A 15906-nucleotide genomic window follows, 5' to 3' on the forward strand; every position below is an offset into this window, starting at 1 on the left:
CAGCAGTGGGATTGGTTGCTGCTCCTGTGTGTGCTTAGCCTCACTTTAGAGCTTGAAGCGTCGGACCAAGTCTTCATATGGCCTGTCCGCCGTCTTCGATTCCATTCTCCACTGCTACTCTCTGGTTCTTCCTATGTAGGACCCAGGTCTCCTGTATTCTGAGTATGTGAGTCGTATGCTGGTAACACCACTGCTGAGCCTTTAAACGTCTTTGAATGTATAGAGGAGGCTGGCTTGCTGTGAATTTGTAACATTGTTTCTTCAGTGAGGGAATGTTGTGCCAGGAGACAATTAATTGATAACTTTGTATCAAATGCAAAAAAAACGAGTTGAACATCTGCAAAGTTGCAACATTGTATCCAGCACAGATCTCTGGAGCTCTGAGGGAATTTGGTTGGTACCTGAAAGTGATGTCTCTGATACTGCATTGTGGATTTCAACCGTATCTGGAGAAATACTACTGATATCTTGTGAATGAATTTGCCTCTGGTTAAACTGAACTATTTGTTTTCCCTTTCTATAATGTTGGGTATTCCCAGAGAGACTGTCGTGCTCTCTCAGTTGAGATGGGGAGGTCTGTGAACAGGAGTTATCTGACTGTCCACTGCCATGCAACTGGGCTCACTGTGGCAAACGTGGACCTTGCCACACAGCACACGAAATAGTTTGGCAATACAAACACACACACACACCAACAACAGAGTATGGCAGCACACACATATACCACCCCAGATGGTGGCAGCAGACACGCATGCCCCTGTCACATCCTCACCACCTACGACTCCCCACAGAGAAGCATCTGCACGGACGCTGCGTATCAGAAGCCGGATTGGAGGACTAAACCATGCCAGGCCCCACAACAGAAGACACACTCAACTAGATCATTAAATGGTACACCACAAGCAGCTAGTATCAAAACAAACAACAAAGGGCAAGGATGTTCTCCGACAATGCACCTCCTCCTCTGCATTTGCTGGCTAAATTAGTTTTCCTGGCGTGTTCTCTCTCCAACGTGTGTTGCTTTCTGAACTCAAGCAGTTCACCCATCTCTGGCTGGTTACTGGAGACTTGCAAGCCTTTTACAGACATCTAAAGCAGCTTCCCTGGAGCATACGGCTCAGAGGTAACAGGTTGGGATCTGTCCAATCACATTTATGATCACACTGGCTTTTCTACCTTTCTCACAATACCCATCCCCCATTTCACCATGGCTGCTTTCCATCTCCCTTGCTATATTGGCTCTTTTCCCTCACACTGTTACTTTCTTCCGGCCGTTCACTGGATGTCACACGTACATGACATGCCTGTGCTTTTGCCAGACATCATGGGCAGGATTTAAGGGGAAGAGCCTGTCCATTTAAACATGTCAGTTCTAAGAACTCTTGTGTGGTGCTGATATGACCATGCAATGGTCTCTCAGCTGCAGCTCTACTGATGTTTTTGACTATGCTTCTGTGACAAAATGACTACAGCTCTGAAGGAGTGCAGGCATGAGTGCTGTCTACAGCTCCTACTCAGCCCCACGCGCCTACCAAAGCATCAGTGATCCCAGTCATAAGGGTGAAACAGACAGGAACCGGCAGGTGTACCTCCTTTGCCCCCTGTGGTTGGGTGGGCAGAGGGCAGGCTATGCTCTTCAAGAGGGATGTGAGCTAGCAGAGAAGCGTTCGAACAGCAATGGTACTACGGTAACAAAATAAAGGAACGTCCAACCAAGGTTCTATAAAAATAGGATATTTAATTGAGCTAACAAAAATGCATGCAACTAATAAAAACACTGCTGGCCTACCCCCGTAAGAGAAGATGCAGAACATGAAGACTTCTAATGAATGGGGCAACTCTGGATCTAAAGAGGGTATACCATACATCTTTTCAGTAGCAAAGTAAAATTCAATGAAGAAGGTCTTCCAGATGTTATGATTGGGGTCTTACATGCCCATATGGCCCTTCAAAGGCAGTCCAGGGGGGGCAGACCTACTTGAAATACCTTTGAGGCTTCTTCTTGGTGCTCAACAGCACCAAGACAGGCTCCTAAGTGCTTTACCGTGAATCAAGTAAGTGTTGAATATTGAGTCGGTTGTTCCCAATGGGTCCAATGCAGTGAAACAGTTGAGTTGGCATGAGACGGTCCAGCAATGTGGTGCAGTCCTGTAGTGGAGAGCAGCTCGCATCGGGTCAAGAACAGGTAGGTAATGGTCATGTAAATGGGCCTCATTACGAGGTGGGCGGAATGGGTTTAACGGCGCCGGTAATGGCGCCAGTGCCGGTAAACCCATTCTGCCCTATTACGAGGTTCCCTTGCGGGGCCCGCTCAGAATGTCTAGTCAGACCAGATGTCCTTTGCGGGTCCCGCAAGGGGACCAGGGAGCTAATAACGGGGCCGTTATTAGCTCCATCCCCATTCGCATTGAGCCCCATGGGGGCTCGAACGGGAATGGGGATGTGTTTTTTGAATGAGGAATTACCGGGTCCTCCAAGGTTGGAATGACCCGGTAATTCCTCATTCAAGGAACTCCGACGCGGACCCGAGTTTGGAGGCAGCCATGGCGCTAATAGCACCATGGCTACCTCCAAACTCCTAATGAGGCCGAATGTCTCAAATCAGTCAGGTTGGCCCAGAAAAGGTCAAAAAATGTGATGCAGGTCCTCAGTGGTAATCAGCTCGGTAATGGCTGAAGCTTAAGCAGACAATGGTCAAGTCAGTGACTCAATGGCTCGAAATCGGAGCTAAAAGCAGTAAGCGTCAAAGCAGTTCTAGGTGCTTGCAGCGGCTCCAAACATTTCTTGAAAGTGATCAAGCTTGTTCATAGACAGATCGAAGTGTGCAAGCAGTGCCCAAACTGGTTACTGACTTCTGGTTTCTGGGAAGACCCCATCAAGGGTCTCCAGTGTCAACGTAGATCCTTGTTCTGCATTTCCCAGCCAGGAAGATTGCAAGAGAGTTCTTGCAGGGGCTGTAACCTCCAGTGAACAGGTTCTTGGATACCAGTAGTCTCAGCTTGCAGCAGGCCTTTTCCAGCCAGCAGAACACCCTGAATGTTTCTCTGGGAAGGGTGATGGAAGGAACCTTTTCCCTTCAGGGAGCCTTTATCTTCACCTTGTGGAAGAAAGCTTTGGAGCAACTGTAACCCCAATAAAGTTCTGGGTAAAATCCTTCTTATTCTGTAGGCTTTCTTTAAAGGGTCCCATCCTGGCTGCTGTGTTCATACTCTATTGCATGTTGATGTCAGCCCCAGAGTGCTTTGTCTGCAGGAAGTAGGGCGGGGGGGCAGAGGAAGTGTGGGAGCCCTGGCAGATTCCAAAGTGGTGGGACACTTCTGTGCACTGGTATTACGCTCCTACCACTCTCTGCCCTGCATCAAAGATTCTCTGGTAATTACCACCCTGGAGTGCCTTCTCCATTGTCCTGGCAAGGCGTGCGTGTGAAGCAGTGGATCCCAGCTAACGGGCCTTCCCAGAGGCATGAAAATGTGCCATTTCCTCGGCTGGGCCCAAATGGTTATTTTTGGTGAAACCATGCCCTAGACGCTGATACACATAAAATCCTATCAGTGGAAGGACACACTAGCAACCAAGCTGACAATACAATGACACCAAAAGGTGTTGGCCAGTATAATTGTGTATTCCCAGAGATATCCAAGCCAAAACTAGACACAGCTTATATTTAGAGTGCATTTGTGCCAGGCTTTGAAAGCCACAATTATAGAATTTTGGATCAGGATTACCCATGATTAAAAGCAGGGCCTGGTTGCTGGAACTTTGCCCCGTTTGCAAGATTGGGCATATTTGGCCCGTTTTAATTGGACTGGGACTTACCTGAGACAGCATAAATCCTTGCACCAACCTTATCTAATAAGTGTGTTGGGATGTCTTACTTGATTAGGTGGGTGGAAAGCTATGAAGACTATTCCAGTGTGATGTCAAGGAAAAGGTGTGCGAAGGAGAAGGTGTGCAAAAAGCCCCAGTATAGGTGGGTGTGGAGTAAAGTAGCAAGGAGGGGCTGTCTTTGAGGGGGTGCTGTGCCAGACCCTTCTTTCAATAATTCTACAAATACACTCATGAGAAAACGACATGGTGCCTGGAATGTTATCTTCACAACAGCCCCCCCCCCCCCCTTTGTTGTATGAAGACAGTCATTCAATCCTACGTGTTTTGTATCACTGGTTCAGGCAGGAGATTTTAGGGTGCCAAGGCACATGTATCTAAATTACTAATGTGTGCCCTACTACCGACACACCCACATTTCCACACACAGTCTCTCATTTACTCACTGTTCAACCCTTGGTAAGAGTGTAAAGGGTTAAGCATTTTGTGGACCACTAGAGGCAGTGAAGTCTGTAGAGTGAGGGAGCTCGGCGGTGATGCATTTGGTGTCGCGCGACAGTCATCCAGTCGTTGCTCCAGGGCCTGTACCTGTGCCAAACCTTAGCAGCCAGTCGCCAAGCCAGAACTAGGCACAGTGACGGCAGGAGGCTGCAAACAGTAAGGGTGTCCCATTACTCACCTGCCGGCTCATGCGGTGGAGCCCAAGGGTGTGAGGCGATATTGGTGAGCAAGGATGTTACAATGTGGAGGAGGTGAGGATGGCGCTGAGGAGGGTGCGGGTGGGCGAGGAGATTAGAGTATAGAGGAGCAGGAGCTCGAGGTGAGCCAAGCACTAAGGAGCGTAGGGGTGGCTGCAGGGATTACAGTGTAGAGGAGATGAGGATGGGTCTATGGAGATTCAGGACGAGGAGCAGATTGTTGAGGAGAGCAGCGTGTGTGCCGGACACCTCAACAAATGCATTTGTTGTGAATCTCCCACTGGAATGAAGTCTTGGGGTGAGCGTAGGGCTGCATCCCCAGACATGTGAGGAGTAGCTTGGGTCTCTAGGCCCAGCAGGCACGGGACCCACGTCTGGGCATACCCGTCCCACTCAGGGTGACTACAGCAAAACAAAAGAGGTGATGGCTGGAAGGTTTAGAATGAGTATTAACCACTGGCATTACTCTGGGCAACCCTCCAGACCATCGCACTTCGCCTGCCAAGCCATTAGAAAAGGCTATAGTCGCCCTGAGTGCACAGGGATGACAAGACATGGGTCCCATGCACGTTGGGCCGAGAGACCTAAGCACAACCCCCACATATTGTTTTCTTATTGATTAGGGTCCATCCTCTTTTTCTTATCCCGCCCAAAGCACTGAGCTGTGTAATTCACCATTTGTGTTTGAGGTTCTGCATGGACGCAGGGCCATTTCATGAAAAGGAATGTGTGCAAATGGCCCTGTACTCATCCCTGCCTCAATGCAGATTCGGTCGTCAAGTAGGCGGCTCTGGCACTCTAGGGGTGCTTCCTACTTATTAGGGTTGTCTGAGGCTCCCTCAGAGGACCCCAGAGTGTCCTATTGCCCGTGTACGCCCCTGGAGGGTGGCAATACGAGGGGGCCTTTTTAGTACATAGTGTAGGCAGGGGCGCCGAGTACGGGGGGCTCCGGGGCCCGAGCCCACCCTCGATATAACCAAATCGGGGCTGAGCCCTCCCCCCCCCCCCGACCGGAGAGAATTTCTGGTAAACTACAATGTTAAAAGCAGTTAACACTCTTCCCCCCTCCCCCCAAGTCTGAAACCACACTTGATTGCCTTATACTTCAGCCAGGATTGCATTACACTTCAGCCAGGATTGCCTTATACTTCAGCCAGGATTGCATTACACTTCAGCCAGGATTGCATTACACTTCAGCAGCACATCTGATCTGTTCACTGAAAGGTTTAAGACTAAACTACATCCCTAACTCTATCTGGTTACTCAGAGGTAACATCTTAGCAAATTTCACTTGTGGCTGGCCAATCTACAGCAGCACTATTGTAAGTTTGAATTGTTGATGTTTTACTGAACTATGGCAGCACACACGTCTTGCTTGGTACTTTTTAATCGGGAAACGTCTTTACTTCTCGTTTCCCTTGAATTGGGAACTTTTTGTTTTGCTGGTGATGGTGGTGGTGGTACTCCACCTTGCAGCTGTACCTTCTGTTTAGCAAGCATTTCATTCTCCCATCCTAGTTGTGTTGCTGGACGATTATAGAGCGGAGGATTAGGGGCAGTGATGTCTTACTGGAATGCAACTTGAAGGCTTAAATCTCCTTCTTTCTTGACTTTAGTATATGCAGTGCATGCTAGCCAATGTTTCCACTGTTCTGCGCTGCGCGCGCCAACATCCGCCCCCCCCCCGCGCGCCGTTGCACCAAGTTGGCGACTACATGCAAATTTGCGGTCATATATCTGCCAGTGATGTCACTTCCTGTATTTGACCCCCCCCCGGGAAATTCATAAATCGGCTCCCCTGAGTGTAGGAGGTCCCTTCATTTGGTGCTGTGCGGCTGTTTTTAAGTTTTAGTTACGGATGGAAACCATGTCAGCTTCTGCTAAACATCCCAGTTGTGTGTCTGGCTTTTATGCACCAATGTACCACCTATGTCAGTAAAATACTGGACATGTGGTAATCCGACAACCTTCAAGAGACAAACATCCTCTTATTAGCCACTGAGCAGGTGGTCCATTCACGGTTGCAACAAGAGAAGCGACTATCGCGATAATGAACTAGTATGTGGGTTGCACAATAGATCGATGGAGTGTGCAGGAGCCTGTTGGCCTCCACGCTCTGCAGAAGACATCACTTTACAAAGGCGTGGCGAGGCTGCAAATCCAAGCAGAAGGTGCCAGGAACTGAAGCCGGCCAAGGGCGGAAGTAATGCTGGGAATGCTAATCTCCCAGGACAATGGGCCTTTCTAGCGGTCCCCCTGCCCCCCCCCCCACCCTCTAGACGTAGACGCCTCACCTCCTCTGGCACAAGGACAAGCCGTCCCTGAGGCACGCGGTGTACAGGAACTTGGCAGCCACCGAGGTTTCGAGCACACACAAAGCAATGATTAACCCCACGGGAGAAGAAGCAGCCCCCCTAGGACTACAGCGAAGGACTTGGTGATAGGAAGGGCCGACCCCCACGCCCTCCTCACGGAACATGGTGCCCCTGCCTCAAGAAGCTATCATACGCTAGAGGTTCAGTGGAGAGGGGTTAGTTGAGGTGAGCGGTCCCCTGGGGTTTTTTTTCCTCCCCTTGTTAGGTTCAGCCCTCGATCCCCCACTCACTCACTCACACCAAGAACAATAAGATGATATGATATGTTATTTATAACGCGCTTAATACCCAGAGCTTTCTGAGCATGGACCCGGGGATCGAACCTTTGTTGCTATCCTATCCTCACTCTAATAGATGACCAGGACACCAAGACTAGAGGAGAACAGGGCTTTACTGAAAGCATGTGCTGCAAGGCAAACAGCCAGGGGCTCCACCTTCCTGTCATTGGTGAGAGATCATGGGAGTGGCAGTCCGAAACAGACCCTTGCTGTATCTTCCATTTGGGGGTGGGGGGGCATCCTCGGCTCATTGGTCATCGGAGATGAAGCGTATCCTGGGAATTAGAGGGGCCGCGTGGTGCCGCAATACCTCAAGCACTGCATGGACTTCTCTACCGTGCCGACACGTCTGCTAACTTCAGACCACAGGTTCAATGTCAATGGCATGAAACACATAAGCCAATGCTCTCCACCTCTCTCTGAAATGGGGTGATGGGTGGTCAGGAACTAGTGTAAAGGGGTTGCAATCAGGCAGTCGGACAATGTTAGCTTCAGAAGCTTATCCCGCCACTACCGTGCTTGCGAGCATGCTAATGGAGGCCCGGGCACACTGCATGTGTGGCATTAGGGGAGCACACCTGGTCACTGGCTCGATGGGGTCTAGGAAGCCTGGTGGCGCCTTCTGGTGCCTCTCTACCATATGCCACTGCCCGCATTAGTCCCATGTTGCCATTATGGAGCTTTCTGTTCAGGGGACTCTTCAAAGCCAACTCTGCTACATACCAAGAAGCCCACGAATTTGGGAAGTGGGAAAGGGTTTTTCTGAAGAGTTGGGAAGATTTCTTTGCAGCATCAGGAGTTGCTCGGATTAATGGACACGCTTTGTCGGCGCCGTTAAGAAGCCAGACCTCCACAAACGTTTTTGGGAGCGAGCCATTTCGGGGTCACATTGAGAACTCGGGGGTAGTTGGGCAAGATCAGGGGCTTGAAAGATCTCCTAGTTTAGGAGTTATGAATTTGGGACATGGAGAAGCTGGGAGATGTAAGTAAGATAACAGTAGTCAGAGAAACCTATTGAGATGTCAGCGATGAATGGAGAATCAGAGACGTGGAGGGAATAAGAATACCAAGGATTTGTGGGAGATGAACCGGGAGAGAGATGTCGAGATTTGGAGATGGTGTCACTTATGCGTCAATGGCATTTCTATTGTGGCCGAAAACGCACGCTATGAGAATCCTTTTGTGGCTGCAAGCGTGGGACAGAGGAGGACAGAGGAAAGAGCACGATGAGAGAGACAGAGTTCCATCGAGAGGAAAGAGGGCGAGAGAGAGAGAGAGAGATAAGACATATAAGATACTGTGCTCCATCGAGAGGAAAGAGGGCGAGAAGGAAAGGGCCAGAGAGAGGCAGACTGCACAAGGAGTGTCTGGGGTGTGCAAACAGGGAGGAAGTGAAAGAGGCTGAGGAGGATCTGAAAGGACAGGAGTGACCACATTTTCCTCACCAGCACTAACTATACAGAAGAGAGGAAGGATGACCATATGTCTGGACCACAATCTGCTCCTGACCACGGCTTTCACTAGAGCGGCAGCTCATGACTTTCAGGGGCTCTCAGCAATGGGGCAAACCCGGATGGCAGCGGGGGCTGCCTCGGTCTATGTCCCTTACAGGACACACCCGGTGCTAGGAGTCGGAATGTTCTTCATGTTTATTCACAGCCATACATTTCACTCCCATAATTCCTACGTTTAAAGATGTAAGCGTAGGATTTGTTCCGGACAAAGCGGCGCTCCCACGGGGCATGCGCAGTGAGGGAGCAGAAACGCGGGGCGTGTCTTGCATATAGGAGCACACATTGGTGGACAGACCTTTATATTTCTTTTGGCTACTTGCTAACTTCTACATCTACAGTCCCTCAGGAAGTTCTGAACTATCCCTCTGTAGTGGCGGAGCTGGCCCTCGGTGTTGGTGGCGCGCCGCCTCTCTACATGGGATAGAGAAAGAGATAGCCCTCTCTTTTCCAATTGGATGCTCCTGGATTTTCTCAGGTATGAATATGCTCTAAGTGCAAAGCGAGCCCCCTCCAGGACGGGAGGAGTCACTGTCAACTTACCTATAGGTATTTATGTTTTCTTAGAAGCACGTTGATCTGACATCTTGTTTAAAACTACAGCTGCACAGTGCACCAATTCATTAAAGTAGCCCACATTGGACCAGAAACCTACCCTGTTGCCCAGAGGGCGGACTGTGCTCTGGAGGATGGGTGGCCTAAAGATTGTGAAGACCCCCATTAGACCCTCGTAGGTTTGTAAGGCCACCAAGTGTGGGATATTGGAGCTGGGAATGGGGTGTGGACTCCAGAGGAAAGTCCAGAGCAGGTATTTGCATCTGTATTCATATTTATTGAGTAAACCGATGTCATTTCTAACAGAAAAGATGTACACAGCATGGAATACAACTAAGGCAGTCCCTTCAGGGTGCCGGGTGCCTTTGCAATTGAGTTGGATAAGCTTATATTGAAAGCACTGGGTTATGCTGTGGTGGTAAATGGGGGCATATACTGAGGACAAACATGAGAACAGCCATCCATAAGGGATGGAGTAAGGCCTAGAGCAGCTTGAGCGTAGCACGCTGTCCATATACGTGCGTACAGCGGGTACGGGGAAGTGAGGGATGGCCCGCGATGAAGGCGCATTGGGGAGCCCCATCACCGGCTCACAGGTTGCGCTCAAGTCTGGTCTTGAATACTTCTATTGCTGGATTTCAAAAAAGGTAGCAGGCGCACCTCTCCAGAAAGAACATGGCATGATAACCTGTTCTGAGATGAGAGTTTGCAGCACATGCTTTTTGCTCACTGTACCTTTCACAGATGGGAAATATCCATTTGCATATCAGTCTTTGTCCCGCCCACATGGGCAGTCCAGCACCGACATGTTATAGCAATTCCTCTCTGAACAAGAGTACCAACAGCAACCCCATACACGTGTTTCAGCCTTGTTGGGCCTCATCAGTGAGGGGAAGCTGTGCCTCTCTCATCACAGTGAGTAGGGAGTCCACGTGGTTGCCCCTAGGTAACTCAGGGTGACCAACCCCAAGTTCCTTGCAAATATTTCAGAAAAGGTAGCAGGTGCTCCTCTCCAGAAAGAACATGGCATGATAACCTGTTCTGAGATGAGAGTTTGCAGCACATGCTTTTTGCTCACTGTACCTTTCACAGATGGGAAATATCCATTTGCATATCAGCCTTTGTCCCGCCCACATGGGCAGTCCAGCACTGAAATGCTATGGCAATTCCTCTCTGAACAAGAGTACCAACAGCAACCCCATACACGTGTTTCAGCCTTGTTGGACCTCATCAGTAAGCAGGGAGTCCACGTCTGGTTGCCCCCAGGTAACTCAGGGTGACCAATATGTCCATATACGCGCATACAGCAGGTACGGGGAAGTGAGGGATGGTCCGGGATGAAGGCACATGGGGAGCCCCATCACCGGCTCACAGGTTGCGCTCAAGTCTGGTCTTGAATACTTCTATTGCTGGGTTTACTTTGATGTCAGCTTATAGGATCTTTCCAATGAAGAGGGCTAGGTAGTGAGAATGAGCGAAAGCAGGAGGAGGCGACGGTGAGCGTGAGGACGCAAACAGTTGCGACAATAGGAAGGATTGTAGAGTACTAGGTGAGAAGTGGGGTATGCAGTTGGCGAGGGATTGGGGGGGCTAGATCACGGGTAGTTTTGTAGACGAGTCGTAGCAATTTGAAGAGAGAGCTGTTTTGTTGGGAAAGTTGTCCCACGGGGTGGTATTGTGTGTCCAGGTGGTGTACAATCCAAAGAGGTTATAGAGGTTGCAAGTAATTGAAAGATTTACTTGGGAGAGAGTAGGAGAGGATGGGTTGGGACTAAGGAGCAGGCTTGAACCATAGTCCAATTTGCTGAGGGCCAAGTTAGAGATGAGTGTTTGGACTTACCGGTAGAAGAGATGGGGACAGGGCCCTCCTTATTTCATGTGATTTAATCCCAGTGGCCATGACTGTTGCCATAGTGAATTGTTGGAGTCATTAAGGAAGTTGGGAGAGGAGGCGATGGGGAGGGGAGCATGGGGCTTTGCTTGGGGAAAGGAGATCAATAACTCCAGTCTTTGAGAAGTTCAGCATTTGGCAGCATAAGGTTATCCGGTGGTAGATTGACAGGCAACTGCTGATGCAATTTGAGATACCGGGGGAAGAATGTAAAAGAGAAAAGATGGGCCTATCATCAGCAGAGTGATATGATATGATAGGTTATTTATAACGCGCTTAATACCCAGAGGTTTCTAAGCGTGGACCCGGGGAATCAAACCTGTGTTGCTCTGTGTTGTCTTGCTTCCAAGGCGAGCACGTTGCTGATGAGCTATCCTCCCGAGACCATGATGAAGTGAGAATGCACAGGGAGGAGGAGAAAAGAGTGAAGAGGAGTGAGCCGGGGATAGAACCATGGCATAGAAGGCCGCTCAGTTAAGTGTTTTTTAAACTCCATGGAGGAGAGGGCATACAGGGGGATGGATGGTTGACAGTGTCTATGCCGCAGAGAAGTGGAGTCGTTTGAGGAGTGAAGAGAGGTGTGAGTGGTGAGCAGTGGTTAAAGATTTGGAAATGTGGATGAGAGCAGTTTCATTGGTGTCTGCTCAGGAATCCTGATTGAAGGGGATCGCAGAGTGATTGCACGCAGAGGCAATTAACGGTCTTGCTGAAGACGACCCACTCGAGGATTTTAGAGTGGTGGTGAAGGAAAATGACCCTTTTGAAGAAAGACAGTTTATCTGGGTGGGCTGGGTTTCTTGATTATTGGTGAGACAGTTGCAATTTTTTAGCAGTCAGGAAAGAAGCCCCTGGAGACGGAAGAAAGAAGCCCCCGGAGACAAAGGAAAGAAGCCCCCGGAGACAGAGGAAAGAAGCCCCCGGAGACAAAGGAAAGAAGCCCCTGGAGACAAAGGAAAGAAGCCCCTGGAGACGGAGGAAAGAAGCCCCCGGAGACGGAGGAAAGAAGCCCCTGGAGACAGAGGAAAGAAGCCCCCGGAGACAGAGGAAAGAAGCCCCCGGAGACGGAGGAAAGAAGCCCCCGGAGACGGAGGAAAGAAGCCCCCGGAGACAGAGGAAAGAAGCCCCCGGAGACAGAGGAAAGAAGCCCCCGGAGACAGAGGAAAGAAGCCCCCGGAGACGGAGGAAAGAAGCCCCCGGTGACGGAGGAAAGAAGCCCCCGGCGACGGAGGAAAGAAGCCCCTGGCGACGGAGGAAAGAAGCCCCCGGAGACGGAGGAAAGAAGCCCCCAGAGACAGAGGAAAGAAGCCCCCGGAGACGGAGGAAAGAAGCCCCCGGAGACGGAGGAAAGAAGCCCCCCCGGAGACAGAGGAAAGAAGCCCCCCCGGAGACAGAGGAAAGAAGCCCGCCCGGAGACAGAGGAAAGAAGCCCGCCCGGAGACAGAGGAAAGAAGCCCCCCCGGAGACAGAGGAAAGAAGCCCCCCCGGAGACGGAGGAAAGAAGCCCCCGGAGATGGATGAGAGCTAGTCAGAGGTGTTGGGAGTCAGCTGCTTAATAATTTGCGGTGAAAAGGGTTCAGTGGTGGCAGAGAAAGGGTTGGCTGTGAAGAGGATGGGTGGCAGTCCAGCTCTGAAGGTGGGAGAGAACTGGGTGAGTTATGGAAGGAGGAACAGAGGGTAGGGAGAGACAGGGGGCAGAAAGGGTAATTTTGGAGAAGTAGAAGGCAGGGTCACCAGTGGGGAGAGAGGAGGATGGTGAGCAATATCTAAGGGGGAGAAAGTGCAGGGGTGGGAGCAGAGTGGGGGATATAAGAACAATCTAATAGTCACATTTGGAAGAGATAAGAGCTTTTGTGAGGACTAGGGGAGAGTGTTTATAGCTGACAAGAAGAATGGGAGTTCGATCTTTGTGCCAGCAATGCAGGTGGGGGTGCAGGGCTGTTCTTTGTGCAGCAATGCAGGTGGGGGTGCAGGGCTGTTCTTTGTGCCAGCAATGCAGGTGGGGGTGCAGGGCTGTTCTTTGTGCCAGCAATGCAGGCGGGGGTGCTTGGCTGATCTTTGTGCCAGCAATGCAGGCGTGGGTGCTTGGCTGATATTTGTGCCAGCAATGCAGGCAGGGGCGCATGGCTGTTCTTTGTGCTAGCAATGCAGGCGGGGGTGCTTGGCTGATCTTTGTGCCAGCAATGCAGGCGTGGGTGCTTGGCTGTTCTTTGTGCCAGCAATACCGTAGGGGGTGCATGGCTGTTCTTTGTGCTAGCAATGCAGGCGGGATGCATGGCTGATCTTTGTGACAGCAATGCAGGCGGGGGTGCATGGCTGTTCTTTGTGCCAGCAATGCAGGCGGGGGTGCCTGCATTGCCATCTAGAGTAGGGCTGTTTCTGGCTTCCACCCTGGTAGGCCTTCCACTCCAGGCTGAGAGGGTATCCCATCCTCTCTTGACAAGGTGGAATTACTGACCTTGTCATATTTACTAGGCCACAGCGTTGGTGCCGAGAGCTAGTCTTTCCAGAGGTGCACCAAAGCCGTTAACACTGGAAGGTATCACTCACTGGGACAATATTACATTTCATCTCATTGTCACAAATCCCTGTTGAAAATTCACACAAAAAATTTAAAGGCAAAGGAAAAGTTGGGTGACTTCTAAAGATGAGAAATATTATGGTACAGTTAGGAGTAGTATGGTACAGTTAGGAGTAGTATGGTACAGTTATGAGTATCGCTTCTAACAAAAAGTCATCAGAAGGTTGCTTCAATTAAGGAAAAGGCCGTCCTCGGGTCTTTGAGAAATATGAACACTGAGTCCTTCTACCTAAAACTAATTTGGCCCATACACTGCTGTGAGCTGTGGTATATCCTGATTGTTTCCAGTCTTCCCAGAAGTCTACATTTTCAGTCCACTCGGAGTGCACATATGGCCTTTATTCCGTGGCACCGGCTTGCAGTGTGGGTTTGTTGTTGTGCATCCCTATGAGCTGGTCACTGATGGTCCGGTGTACACCTGTGCCAGGCGTGACTGCTCGCGAGTACCAAGCCCACCTGACCTGCGCCATAATTATCAGTACTATTGGTGTCAGATAATGTTGCAGATAATTGCTATCACAGGTATTGATTGTTAGTCCCATCTTTATTGGCATTGTGGGTATTAAACCTATTTTTAGGAAAATCCTGGTATTGAAGTTCATAGTGAGTCTCGAAGTTAGTAATTAACGTTGTAGTGTATTAACTGGTATTGCATATAATCATTAGTATTTAGGCAACAGTTGTGTCTTCCAACAGCATAGATGGAACTGAATGAATAATGGGGAGAAAAGAATAGAAATGCCTCAAAAGGAGGATCCCCTTCTCTTTACTCATCAATGCATCAATAATCATCAATAACAAGGACTCCAGGATGTTATTCTTTCCTAATATATATATGATTGGATATTGTGATATCATTCGCATGATAACTCTTTGCGGACCGCCACTTCGTTAGAAGCCATATTGATGGATGTGCTGGGTTTCAGCTTTGCTCTCCTTCATCAGGACACGCGGGTGCTCTTTGAAGGTATGGGAGTGGGCCTGTAACTCCTTTGCCAGGTGATACAATGCACACTTGTTTAAGGGAAGAGCCTGAACACATGGCACATCATTGCTTTACCCTGCCTAGAGCTATTTGAAGACCCACACTGTGTGATCCTATGCAACTGCATCTGGGTCGCAGCACAGGCTCAATCATCTTTTTGTTCCTCCTGCAGGGGTCGCCGTGAAGAGGTCAGTCCATCGTGAACGCATAGCCGAATGCCGCCCACAATGCTGCCTGTCCTGCTGACCATCTTCCTCCATTTGCCAGGTATCGTGATGTTTTCCTTCACCCTACTATATTACATCAATGGGACACTAAGGAGCTCACTTTCCAGTGAGCCGTAACATCAATGGAAGCCTTAAAAGTCTTGCGTAAGGATTCTGTACCTTCCATTGATGCCACGCCTCCTCTTCTTTCATTTGTATGGTGCAGAGGAGGGGCAGAATGCAAACAACGCGTGGAACAAGTGATTATTGCTATTAGCTCTCTGGTTTGCCAATCCTCTTACCCGGGGTGCTGATAGCTATGCCCTTTGGATGAATGAACAGGACGCCGTTTGGATCATAGGATTCAGCCCGCGATCCGAGCCACCTGATTGGTTGCTCCCCTCGCCCTGGGTACTAATGTGATTGAAGGAAGACTGTTCCCCTCTGCTATTGTTTTCGCCCTCTCTTTGAACACTGTTTAGGAAGGGGGCCTTTGAATAAGTTGATCGTCCTGGAGGATATTTCTAGATTATTCAGGCTAAGTAGTCAGCTGAGTTTGGAAGCAGCTAATCTGCTTAAGTCCAGGCCAGGTCTGCCAGTTCAGGCACTGTAATCGCTTTTAGCCACCAACGGCAGAGAAGCTTACTGCATTCGCTTTGCCATGGGCTGGCAGCCCACGTCAGCTTCTAGTGCAGCTGCCGGGAAGGGCCTTTGTGATAGGAAAATGTTCTGCCAGAATATTATTGCCACTTCTGCTAGTCTTTCTGCAATCACTTCTGCTCCCAGAATTCACTGCCTTGGGCAAGAATGCCACCCACAGTTTATTATTCACACACCACTTTGTTGTCAGGTGGCAGTTTGTGCCCTAAGTTTCTGACACACTGTGATGCCAAGTAATGAACTTGTGATATCGGATCTGGGCAGAGCGTTTTTTGGTGGTGGCCCCGGAAAGAAGCTCAGGGGCTATGACCAAAAGACTAGCTAGCCCAGAGTCCAGACAGCCC

The 15906-nt window shown here is 49.9% G+C and overlaps 1 protein-coding gene across 3 annotated transcripts in view; it reads left to right on the forward strand.

Annotated features, from left to right (window-relative positions):
- Positions 1–15906, forward strand: part of ADGRG1 (adhesion G protein-coupled receptor G1) — a 422546-nt gene that overhangs the window by 305730 nt on the left and 100910 nt on the right. For all 3 annotated transcript variants that reach the window (XM_069654230.1, XM_069654221.1, XM_069654239.1), the window contains exon 3: positions 14869–14963. In XM_069654230.1, coding sequence (XP_069510331.1) covers positions 14912–14963 — 52 coding nt within the window. In that variant the 5' untranslated portion in view covers positions 14869–14911. The remainder of the gene's footprint in view (positions 1–14868; positions 14964–15906) is intronic.

The sequence above is a fragment of the Ambystoma mexicanum genome, chromosome 1p (genome assembly GCF_040938575.1).
Source record: "Ambystoma mexicanum isolate Mex_15411 chromosome 1p, UKY_AmexF1_1, whole genome shotgun sequence".
NCBI lineage: Eukaryota > Metazoa > Chordata > Amphibia > Caudata > Ambystomatidae > Ambystoma > Ambystoma mexicanum.